Source organism: Lolium rigidum, chromosome 4 (assembly GCF_022539505.1).
Source record: "Lolium rigidum isolate FL_2022 chromosome 4, APGP_CSIRO_Lrig_0.1, whole genome shotgun sequence".
NCBI classification, from domain to species: domain Eukaryota; kingdom Viridiplantae; phylum Streptophyta; class Magnoliopsida; order Poales; family Poaceae; genus Lolium; species Lolium rigidum.
Window position 1 is genome coordinate 64,933,102 of NC_061511.1, and position 12,634 is coordinate 64,945,735.

The 12,634-nt window shown below is 43.3% G+C and overlaps 1 protein-coding gene across 1 annotated transcript; it reads right to left on the reverse strand.

The window, feature by feature from the left end:
• Positions 1-690: 690 nt before the first annotated feature.
• On the reverse strand, positions 691-4,101 carry LOC124708613 (CRM-domain containing factor CFM9, mitochondrial). Its single transcript, XM_047240295.1, has 3 exons — positions 3,769-4,101; positions 2,422-2,823; positions 691-2,199 (listed from the first exon to the last, which is right to left on the reverse strand). The coding sequence occupies exons 1-3, from the start codon at positions 4,099-4,101 to the stop codon at positions 1,105-1,107; spliced, it is 1,830 nt and encodes a 609-aa protein (XP_047096251.1). The 3' UTR covers positions 691-1,104.
• Positions 4,102-12,634: the final 8,533 nt, after the last annotated feature.

Sequence of the window (12,634 nt, forward strand, 5' to 3'; positions counted from 1 at the left end):
AGGCAGATGAGCTGGGGAAGGAAAGGTAGTTCTAGGAGAATAATAAGGTTTTATAACAATTCCTGAAATCTGGCTCAGACTAACTGATCACAGATGTTATAAACATGACAAAAAACAGCATCCCAATGAAGTTGATTGCTACGGAGTATATCTTACTGAGTGGCTCAACATTCAGATCCCCAAAACTGCAACCGGCCCTCTGATGGAAAGCTGGGTAAAAGTTAACGCGGATGGCGCTGTGGTGAAATCATCTGAAGTGGCGATCACCATGGAGGTTACCTTGCGGGGGCCTACCATTTTTTTCTCCGTCGGTTGCTAATCCAGAGGAGGTGGAGCTATGAGAGCTAGCGATAGAACTGGTAAAGTATCTGAACCTGTCTAAGGTCGTTCTGGCTTGTTAAAAAAAGGTCGTTCTGGAAACGGATAGAAGGGTGTGATGATGAAGCTGACAAGCGGGGAGCTGGACATATCGGTACGCAGTCCTCTTAATAGAGGAGGTTAAGGACTTCATTCGGTAGATGACCATTTGGTCAGATGGGCAAGGCGTTCTGGGAACAATGTTGCCCATAAGCTAGCTAAGGAAGGCTGCGGTCTTCGGATGATAAATTCGCAGCTATTTCCTCTCAAAAAAGAGCATCCCAATGAAAGAATAAAATTATTATTACTCAAGGGGATACAACAAGCAGGGCCTTCAAACAATATTTCTTCTATGTGCAAGTTATTGTCCACAGCAGATGTGTTCTTATAAATGATGAACCATCAGAGGCCCCTTTAACCTAGGAATTTGCCAAACAAATTAGGCAAGGAGCGCATTCAACACCTTGGCCTCCCATTATGGTCACCACACGGCTGGTGGCAACATGTAGAGACTGCTATAGGAATGTGCCTGGGATGTGTCAACTACCTAACTTGGAGATGCAATTCAAACAGTTCACAATCACTTGCCGCGATGTCGAGTGGAATCAGAGCAGCAACTGTCTGAACCGTTGAAACAGATGCTACCACAAAACAAGCTTATCATACTCCTTCCTAAAGTAACTCAGGTGGATGAAATGCGACAGTATCAGCCATGGAACATCCAGGTTTGACAGTTGCTTTTATTTCTCAGTCACTGTCCCAGTCCTCATCAGTATTTTTCTTCATCTGGCCGGTACTGCCGCTGCGCTTCCAATTGTCATTGGTACCCTCCTCCTCACTGCTGCTGCTGCTCTCGTAATTAGAGAAATTCACCTTTGTGGCTCTCGAGCTAGTCTCTTCCTTGTAATCCGACCCCCACACCTCATCATTTTCAGTGTCCGAATCATCATCCTCACTGTCATCAGAAACAGTAACTGATCTTTTTGGAGTCTGACTAGAACCTCTGGAGGCCCTAGGCGTGTAGTTCTGCGTGTGACTGGATCTGCTACTCTCAGGTCTCATGCTTTCAAATCGTCGAGGATGTTCGTCAAGTGCACCCCTCTCATTGTCAAACCCAACTGCATTATCCCTGCCATCATCAGAGTCCCAGTCCTCACCTGACGCCTCGGTATCATCATCCCACCTCCTCGAATCTGATGTCCTTTTATTGCTATTGTTATTGTTATCTCTCCTGTATCTTCCCTGGCTTCTATCCTCGGCATCTGGGTTGTTGTAGCTTCTACTGAAACCCCTGCGATCATCCAAATCCTCGCCTGACGGTTCTATCTCACTATCATCATCCCATCTCCTCGTATCAGTTGTCCATTTATTGCTGTTGTTATCTCTCCTGTATCTTCCCTGGCTTCTATCATCACCATCTGAGTTGTCATAACTTCTACTGAAACCCCTCCGCTCACCCATCTCTTCTCTGTAGCGATATTGCAGCCTTGAAGTTTCTTCTTTCTCTGCTGCCTCCTCTTCCTCCCATTGTTTCTCTGCTGCACTCTCTATTTCTGCAATGAAGTGGTCAAGCTCCTCCTGGTCGCTATCCTCAGATGGATGATCATGCGGTTCTTTTAATTCAGTAGTCCCGGCAGGAGGTTGATTATCTCCACGGAAGACGTAGGGAGTACCCTGCTGCTCATCTATGGCTCTAAAGAATGTCGAGGCAACTCGCTGGATACTGGCCATGGCAACTGGGTCCTCTGGGTTGATACCTTTGCGACGAAGGTTTGTCTCTATTTTCTTGATATTTAGTTTTTGAGACTCAAGAGCCTGCTCATATCTAGCCTTGAATAAAGCCTGCAGTAAGGATGATCACATTTAATCATAGCACAAAGCCAACAATATAACCACATAAATACAAAATGGACAAAGCCAAAAACAGTGAGAAACAATAGGAAAATTGGGTTGAACTATCAACTGATATTTTTAGGGTAATCCAAAGGAGTGTCCAAATGTCATTGCAGAGTGGTATAGTCCAAAGCATCATTTAATAGGAAAAAGTAACTGCAAGGGACTGACCTTCCTTTTGGTAAGCGTGTTAAAAGGTATGAGGTTCTTTGGTTGACGGTAGTTCCTTCCTCGAAACATGATAATTGTTTTGGTATTGTGAATGTTAACCACTATACCACCACTCAATCTTGTTAGCATTGATGCCATTTCCTTAATTTTTTCCTTCGGAAAGTTGTCACAGCAAACTTGTACTGTCTCATGGAATTTCCAGTGCATATGCATGTTTTGAACAACACCTCCAAAGACTCCACGAACTCCAACAGGGACATAGTTTCTATTTCTGAATCCAATCTTCTTGTAAGCCTGTAGCTGCTCAGCTGTTAAAAGCTCTGGATCATGACGAGGAGCTGGTAGGTCGGGTAGCTCGTACTTCTTGAGCTTTTGTAGAAGTAAAGCAACTTTTTTCTTGGCCTAAATAAAATTAACCAGAAAACATGGTAAGTCAGTGAATTTGCTATACTAAATATGATTCTTCGATTCAAATAAAATCAAGATTATAACAGGGTAAACAGAAACATGAAAAATAAAATAGATATCGTACTTAGTTTGGTCTCTATAGAGAAGGAATGAAATGATGAGGCAAGGAGTACCTAATTCAGTAATTCCTCACCAAATGCGTGCAGCAAAAGAACAGAAAAAATGGGAAAGTGGTGTAAACAAAATTTCTTGATAGATCTGGCAAATATAATCCGTTTTCAGTAGATGCTTCAATGCAGCAACTAGAGAACCGCTTGTTTGAGAACAATGTTCCTATGTCCTATATTTCAGAAAGAAGGTTAGTATTCTACAAGTTCTGATGTGACCTATTTTTCACCGGGCAATCAGGACAAATGTAAATGTTGATATTTATCTGAGAATCCAAACTGTCCAAACAATTGGCACCGGCAATAGGTTATTTAAGTTTTATTTTGTTGATTGTGAAACCGTATGGGTGTTGGTAATCACCTAAACACACGACTGATTATGTGCATGCATCATGAGTATAATGGGAAGCCACAGGTCTTAGTTTTCTAGCAGAGTTAGCTGATGTATCTTATTAGAGATAGCCTTATTATCCATATCAAAATTTCTAGTTTACAGGCAATGGAGTTGGATTTATACCATCTCCTTTCTTTGATTCATCGTTACTTGAACAAATATCACAATGCAAATGATGCATTTCTCGCTCTTACAAGCGGAACAACATCCTGAATTCCCTTGATAAAAGGCAGGCGCAGATCGAACAAATCCCACCGTAAAAAGTGGATCACAGCGAAATGCTGCAAGCACCGTCGCCACAAGAGAGAGGGGAGCATTTCGCCTGCGCCGGAATGGGCGTTAGAGGGGATGTGGGAAGCGAGGGGAGACGGCGCTTACCCTCCGCATGCTGTGGATGAGCCTCTCGTCTTCGGTCATGAGCTTCTTCCTGAGCTTGACGGCGCGGCGCAGCTCCCGCTGCGTGCGGCCGGTCTCCTTCGCCATTCGCTTCTCCACCTTGCTCCGCATGCTCCTCCCTTTGCTCGTCGACATCAGCCGCCGGTACAGCACTCCCGCGCCCGCCGTCGCCGCCGCGGAGGCCGCCGCCTCGCCCCCTCCCCCCCTCGCCGCCGCCGCGGAGGCCGCGGAGCTAATCGAGGGGGCGCACCTCCCGTGGAGCGACCCGGAGGCTGCCCTCGGGAGGCTCCGGCGGAGGCCTCTCAGCGCCCACATGGTGTGCCGCCGGTGCTTGTGGAAGGCGGCGGCGAGGTGGGCGGAAGGGGGGCGGGTTTAGGTCGGCGGCGGCGGCAAGGGCGATAAACCCTGGGCTGAGCTGCTGCGAGGAGCTTCTACTGTCCGTTGGATGGGCTGTTGTCGACGTGGACGAATGTTCTACCGTCAGCCCGCCAGTTTGAGAGTGGGTTTACAACTGTACAAGTAGGTATTTTGTGTTCGAGAAAGCCCGCAGATTTTCTTTTTAATCAGTTTGTAAGAATGCACAATAACATTATACAAATTCATTCTAGGGATGACAGAAACAAATTTGCTCACAATAGTTTCTTACAAATTATAGTCTGCAGGAGTATTCCATAGGGCGCATCATTCTTTCATTCCGATTCATTTGATTTACCAGCCGCAAATTGTTTTCACCTTATTCATGTTTCTCCGCCGTTGGATGTAGTCTTTTCTTTGTCCACTTTCATTTTGGATTGATATGTCTATTCGTATATGCCAACTAGATCTATGTGCACGTGGGATCGCACAGCGAAATCACCTCGTTCGCGTCGCACAAATCGTTCTCGTCCACGTCGTGCACCTCACGGCGGAAATCCTAGATCGTGAAAATATATGCGTCCATCTCTTTCTAAGCCCAACCTCGCGGAAACACTTGCCCCGTCCCTCACCGCTGATGGGCGCCCTCGCCTGCATGATCTTTATGTTGCTCGTCACCTACTTCTTTGTCATTGTAGGTTGCGGCGTTGCACTCCTTATCCGCCGCGTCCTAATTCCAGTGGATGGCGGCGGCTCCACGAGCCCTCACCATGAAGAAGCCACATGATAAGTGTAGGTTGGCAGGCCGCACAACATCACACGACTGGTGGACGATGGCGGTCGGTCACCTACAACGGGTGGAAAATGATGGTTGTGGCTGTTGGTGGCATTAGTTAATGAACTACAAGGGACATCGAGCGACCAACCATGTATCCTCAGCTCATGGCGATGTACCAATGCTTCCACACGCTTCCGTACTCGCATCACTGCACCTGCTTCGTGTCTAGCAGCGAAGGAAGCAATCGCAGATAGGTCATGGTGGCAAAGAGGGTGCCAGAGAAGACCAAGAGATGGGCGGCATAAGAGATAAGGGATATGTGAGAAGATACATGAAGGATAAGGAAGGCGTCGGGCCCCACATTGGCTCCCTCACTGCGGCCTAGCTTCTCATCGGTGATATCACCCATGAAAACATGTTTGGAGTTTGATGGTGCTACAAACCAGGGAAGGAGCGATAGACGGCACATCTCTAGGTTTTCATCCTGGCATTCAGTGTGGGAGGTAGGATATCACAACGCCCCAAGCCATCTAAGTTGACTATAGCTACATTAGGGCTACAATGCTCACCGAGCCAGAGTTTGAGTCTTGCTTTGAGTCTTGCGACCGTACTCATAAGGCGGAGTGTTTCACGCATTAACTGGCCCCTAATCTGCGTAGACCAAGGGAAAACACTCATAATTTATGGCATGGACTACTGGGGTATCTAATCATGTTTGCTCCCCATGCTTTCGCACCCCAGCATCACATCGGTAGGGACCCAAAGAGTTGCATGCCCTCATGCCACCGCCATCGTCCATGCGCGGCTAGCCTGGCCAATTGGACTGCTGGTTCAATTTTCTAATGATTTGTTTGTTTTCTTTGTTTCATTCTAATTCAGCTTGTTTGCTTGTAAGATAAAAGATAATGTTGTTTGGAAAAGTAGGACTATATGCTTGTTCTCTTAAAAAATAGCGACGGAGGTCTTCAATGTGAATTACTTGAGGGAAACTAGAATTGCAACCAAAATGTAGCTATGAGTAGGGCTAATGTATTTGTTATGTGCATGCGACAAAAGGTTTATAAATATTGTATGGAAGTAATTTGTTCGAAATTACAACAAACTATTTGGAGCCAATTCACCACGTGATGCCATTGCTCGTTCTTGAACCGAAATCGTCTCCAAATCATGCAATGTAGTTTCACCGGGTATATATACAGTTTTACTAGTAAACTAGATATAAGAGATGACCACCAAGGGAGCAGAGGCTCTAGTGGGGAGCATGGCGCCAGCTGGCGCGTCCGGGTTGGCCACTGCACGCCCCATCAGCCTGCCTGAGGAGATCCTGCCGGCTCAGCACGCCAGGCCGCATGTGTTGCCGACGCTGGTGGGGCCTAGCACGGGCAGGGATCGCATGTGACTGGCAGAGCAGCAAGGTTCTCCTGCTGTTGGAGCTGGATTTTCTGCGACAAAGCATCATGTTGCCTTTTCTGTTGTTTTGAGGGAAAATAAAGGTATATGTGTTGTTGTTGATTTGCAAAAAAATTCGTCACCAACTGTGGTAACGAGACAATTTTCAGGTACTCCAACAAATACTGTAACATACCTTGAAGGAAGAACAGTGACGATTTCTATGATGAATGATGTTGCGGTTTTTTGGGGGTATTGCAGCTCCACCATTGTCTGTTCGGCGAGTGACATGATTTGTGCTTAGCCAAACACGGATGCCACGCAGATGGAAAGGGTCATGCAGAATGTCAACCTGAGACACGACCTTACTTCTCCAGGTAATGGGAAACATAAACCTTCGCTTGCTTCTTTATCTGATGATGATATCTTGGTTAAGGCGAGTCGCCTAGGTATTTCTTTGGGGGAAAATAAAACGGAAGTTTGAAAAGCGGGAGAATCTATTAAAGAGTTGACGTTAATCGAACTCTAGTTATCTTAAAGAAAAATGTTGAGGATCATCTAGATAAGGAAGAAGGCTAAAATGGTTTGCTAACCTCTAAATTCTTAAGTCTTACTAGAGAGTTGATAATAGAGGAGGCACAAGAGTTATTGGAACAAGACGATCTGTTAATTTCCATAATTAAACTTAAGAAAACCAGAAAGAAGAAGGATTTTGATTTGTCAGGGGTTCGAAGAAGTGCTAGATTCAAAAACAAAGGTCCAGGTTAAAATGAGTTCAGTAAAAGGTTTATTTTGGAATTCGGATGGGTTTGGTGATGTTGCGAAACACTTGTTCGTCAAGGAACATCTAAGGGAGGAAAAGTTAGATTTTATCGCCTTACTGGAGACGGGAAGATCTAATTTTTCAATACCCTTTCTTAAAAATTTGGCGAATGGGTTAGACTATTCTTGGTTGCTGTCTTCCACCTCATGGGAGGTTTGGAGGTATCCTTGTTGGAATATATAATGTGTCATTGCAAGTTGGTACAGTTGAGACAAGAGATTTTTGTGTCAAACTACATGTCAGATGTAAACATGATAGGTTTGAATGGGTATTAGTGCCAGTTTATGGTGCTGCTCAAGATACTCATAAAGCATAATTTCTTACTGAACTTGCCAGGATGGGTGATTTAGGATCTATCCCTTCTCTAATTGGTGGGGATTTCAATATTTTGAGAAGAAAAGAGGATGTTAATGCCATTGTTGAGAGTCTTAACCTGCGAGAGATTGCTCTCTCAGGTAGACAATTCACTTGGGCTAATCGAAAGGAAAATCCAACGTATGAGAAGGTTGACCGTATCCTTTCGACAGTAGAGTGGGAACAAAAATCCCCTTTAGTTATTGTGAGAGCTTTGACAAGGACTGGATCAGACCATGCTCCTTTTTTAATTGATTAGGGTAATCATGCTCATATAGGCAATAAAAGCTCACTTTTCTTCTGAAACTTCATGGTTGAAACATGAATTTTTTTATGAGATAGTGAAACCTGAATGGGAGGCTGAGAATCATGGAAATACTCCTATTGCCAAATGACAGAACAAATTAAGACATCTTAGACGTTTTCTCAAAGGCTGGGCAAAATGTTTAAGTGGTCATTACAAGAAAGAAAAAGAAAGGTTGCTTTCATTAATAGATGAATTGGACTTGAATGCTCAGTCAACTCCTCTAAATGATGATGAAATAAATAAGTTACGAAAGGCAAATGATGATTTAATAAAACTTCGTAGAGATGAGGAGACAAAATGAGCACAAAGAGCCAAGGTAAAACATATTCAAGAAGGGGGGAATAATACCAAATATTTTCACTTAATTGCAAATGGTAAACATAGAAGGAAAATAATTTTTCAATTAGAACAAGAGGAAGGAACCATAGTGGGTGATGAAAACTTGAAAGTTTATATATCTAAATATTATAAAAATTTGTTTGGAGAGCTAGCTACTTCTACCCAGTTTCGCCCAAGATTTAAAATAGCACGCTATTTCTCCGCTAATAGAGCAGTATAGCATATCTAGAGGTCCATGCTAAATTTTAGTAATTTTGCTTGCTGTGGCGCTATTTGCGAATAGCATGTTATATCGCGCTAAAACTTCATAGCGTTAGCGCTATTTTTCGGGCAAGTTGCTTTCACTTTTTTTGTGGTGATGAAGTGCAATCTGTTGGTTCCACTTCTAAATCAGAAGATAATATCGCTAATGCTAATAATTTTTAATAAATAATTTATACCGTTTTTGCCCTGTGACCAAACTTTACATGGATGTTAAGAGGGGTCGTGGTAGACCAAACTTGACATGGGAGGAGTCCGTTAAGAGAGACATGAAGGTTTGGAATATCGACAAAGATTTAGCCATGGACAGGGGTGCGTGGAAGTTAGCTATCCACGTTCCGGAACCATGACTTGGCTTCAAGACCTTGTGGATTTCAACTCTAGCCTACCCCGACTTGTTTGGGACTGAAAGGCTTAGTTTTTGTTGTTGATATTGTTCTTGTTGCCCTGTGACATGATGATGTTATCCTTCTAAAATATTTGTGATCTTATTTTATGTGTGGTTATGTATGTATTATTCAGTCAATTTTGGACTATATATCCATTCGTTCTAGTAAAATTATTTATTTTTAGGCTATATTTAGTATTATTTTGAAAACGCTATTTGAAATATACCACGCTATTAGCACGATATAGCGTCCACAACGTTTAAAGGAGGCTGCAGCTATTTCATTTAGCACGCTATTTTAAACCTTGGTTTCGCCAGTACATTCCGCAATTAACCCAAGAGAAGAATAATATCCTTGTGCCGAATTTACAGAGAAGGAAGACAAGGATGCTATTTTCCAAATGGAACTAAATAAATCTCTAGGTCATGATGGTTTTCCAGCTGAGTTTTATCAAACCTTTCGGGATGTTATCAAAGGGGATTTAATGCCAATGTTCTATCAACTGCATTCAGGGGAACTACAATTGTTCAAATTGAACTTTGGTGTTATTACCTTGTTACCTAAAAAGGAGAATGCGGTTCAAATCCAACAATATAGACCAATCTATCTTCTCAATGTTAGTTTCAAAATTTTCACGAAGGTCGCTACTATTAGAGCTAATACTGTGGCTGAAACACTTATTAGTCCTACACAGTCGGCATTCATGCCAGGATGACATATCCTTGAAGGATTAGTTGTCTTACATGAAACCATTCATGAGCTTCATCGGAAGAAAATGGATGGAGTGATATTTAAAATTGATTTTGAGAAGGCTTATGATAAGGTAAAATGGCCTTTTCTTCAACAATCATGCACATGAAAGGTTTTGATCCCAAATGGTGCCAACTCATCTAACAATTTGTTAGAGGAGGAAGTGTAGGGATCAAGATCAATGATGACATTGCTCACTATTTTCAAACTAGAAAGGGTCTTAGACAAGGGGATCCATTGTCACCTTTATTATTCAACATTATTGCAGACATGCTGGCCATCCCAATAGCAAGGGCGAAGGAGGATGGACAGATAGGAAGTCGTATTCCTCATCTAGTTGAAGGAGGAATTTCTATACTACAATATGCTGATGATACAATACTTTTTATGGAACATGACTTTGAAAAGGCTGTAAATATGAAACTTATATTGCGTTTCTTTGAAGAATTGTCAGGACTAAAAATCAACTTCCACAAAAGTGAGATTTTCTGTTTTGGCAAGGCTAAAGAAGAAGAGAAACAGTACAAACAACTTTTTGGTTGTGAATCTGGTTCTTTGCCCTTCAGGTATTTGGGTATTCTAATTCATTATAGAAAGTTAAAAAACTCTGAATGGAACCCAGTTGAGATTCATTTTGAGAAAAATCTTGGGTGTTGAGCTAGAAAGATGTTATCATATGGGGATCGCCTTGTATTGATTAACTCTGTTCTTACTAGCTTACCGATCTTTATGTTATCTTCCTTTGATATACCTAAAGGGGTAATGAAGAGATTAGATTTTTTCCGATCATGTTTCTTTTGGAAATGTGAGGAAAATAAAAAGCAATATCGGTAAACTAAGTAGAAATTAATTTGCAGGCCCAAAGACCAAGGTGGTCTGGGAATTGAAGTACTGGAGATTAAAAATTCTTGCCTGATTAGCAAATGGCTTTATAAGCTCCTTTCTGAAGAAGGGTTATGGCAACAACTTTTAAAAAACAAGTACCTTTCACAGAAAACCTTGGATGAAGTTGAAAGTAAGCCTACTGATTCACCTTTCTAGAAGGGACTAATGTAAGTTAAAAGGAAATTCTTTAGCAGAAGAAAATTTGAAGTAGGTTCCGGAGAAGGAGTGCGTTTTCGGGAAGACAGAATGTTAGGTGAGCAGACCCTTGCATCTAAGTATCCCCAACTATACAATATTGTCCATCGCAAGCATGATACGGTGGCAAATGTTATGAGTTCAACTTCGTTAAATATTGGTTTTTGGAGAAGGCTGATTGGCGATAAATGGGATCAATGGGTACACCTATGCCAAAGATTAATGGAGATAAATCTAAATGAGGACCAAGATAGGTTCGTTTGGGGCCTAACATATGTATGCTGATATGTTAAAAGGACATACAAGATATCTTCGTAAGTATCTTTGTAAAATAAAAATCCCACTGAAAATTAAAATCTTTATGTGGTTCCTTAGTAAGAAAGTCCTCTTGACCCGTGATAATCTAGCAAAGAGGAATTAGAATGGAAACACGAAATGCTCTTTCTGTGATGCTGAGGAATTAGTGGAACATTTGTTTATTTCCTGTACTTTTGCTAGGCTTATTTGGCGGGTGGTTTTTGCTGCATATAATATTCCACATGAAAGAGCAAAATCTATACCTCGTGTTTTGGTGTTTGATAACAACACTAGAATGAATTTCACCGTGTGCCTAGTTCGCTTTTGATAGATTTGCAAGTGCACGGTGTCCTCGCTGAACACTTCGGGATCGGAAGACTGAAGCGTAGCTTATAGGTTTTCTGGTTTTGTGTGTGTGTCGCGAGGTAACATGGTTGGAGAGAAAAAGAGGAAAAGGCTGAATCTGCTTGACCGGTACTACCGGTACCAAGAGCGGTAGTACCACTACCCTATTGGTACCGTTCATCAGTACCGCTCTGGACTTTGCACCTAGAAAATGCAAACAGAAGGGGTTACAGACTTACGGTACCTTAACGGTATTTCGACCGGTAGTACCGCTCTTGAGCGGTACTTCCGGTCAAGGTACCACTTTGGTACCGTAACTGTAGTTACGACACTACCGCCCTGGTACCGCTGCGGTACCGGGTGAAGAACTGTAACATGCAGAAGCCCTTACGGTACCTAAGCGGTACCGGACTGCCCACGTGGCACATCTATGAGCAGATTTCGAATCCAGAGCGGTACTACCGCTCGGGGGATGATACGTCTCCGACGTATCGATAATTTCTTATGTTCCATGCCACATTATTGATGATATCTACATGTTTTATACACATTATATGTCGTATTTATGCATTTTCCGGCACTAACCTATTAACGAGATGCCGAAGAGCCAGTTGTTGTTTTCTCGCTGTTTTTGGTTTCAGAAATCCTACAAAGGAAATATTCTCGAAATTGGACGAAATCAACGCCCAGGGTCCTATTTTTGCACGAAGCTTCCAGAAGACCGAGGGGGAAAGGAAGTGGGGCCACGAGGCGCCGCCACAATAGGGCGGCGCGGCCCAGGCCTTGGCCGCGCCGGCCTGGCGTGTGGGGCCCTCGTGTGGCCCCCCGCGTTGCCCTTCCGCCTACTTAAAGCCTTCGTCGCGAAACCCCCAGTACCGAGAGCCACGATACGGAAAACCTTACTGTGACGCCGCCGCCGCCAATCCCATCTCGGGGGATTCTGGAGATCACCTCCGGCACCTGCCGGAGAGGGGAATCATCTCCCGGAGGACTCTTCACCGCCATGGTCGCCTCCGGAGTGATGAGTGAGTAGTTCACCCCCTGGACTATGGGTCCATAGCAGTAGCTAGATGGTTGTCTTCTCCTCATGTGCTTCATTGTCGGATCTTGTGAGCTGCCTAACATGATCAAGATCATCTATCCGTAATTCTATATGTTGTGTTTGTCGGGATCCGATGGATAGAGAATACTATGTTATGTTGATTATCAATCTATTACCTATGTGTTGTTTATGATCTTGCATGCTCTCCGTTATTAGTAGAGGCTCTGGCCAAGTTTTTACTCTTAACTCCAAGAGGGAGTATTTATGCTCGATAGCGGGTTCATGCCTCCATTAAATCCAGGACGAGTGACGAGAAAGTTCTAAGGTTGTGGATGTCTTG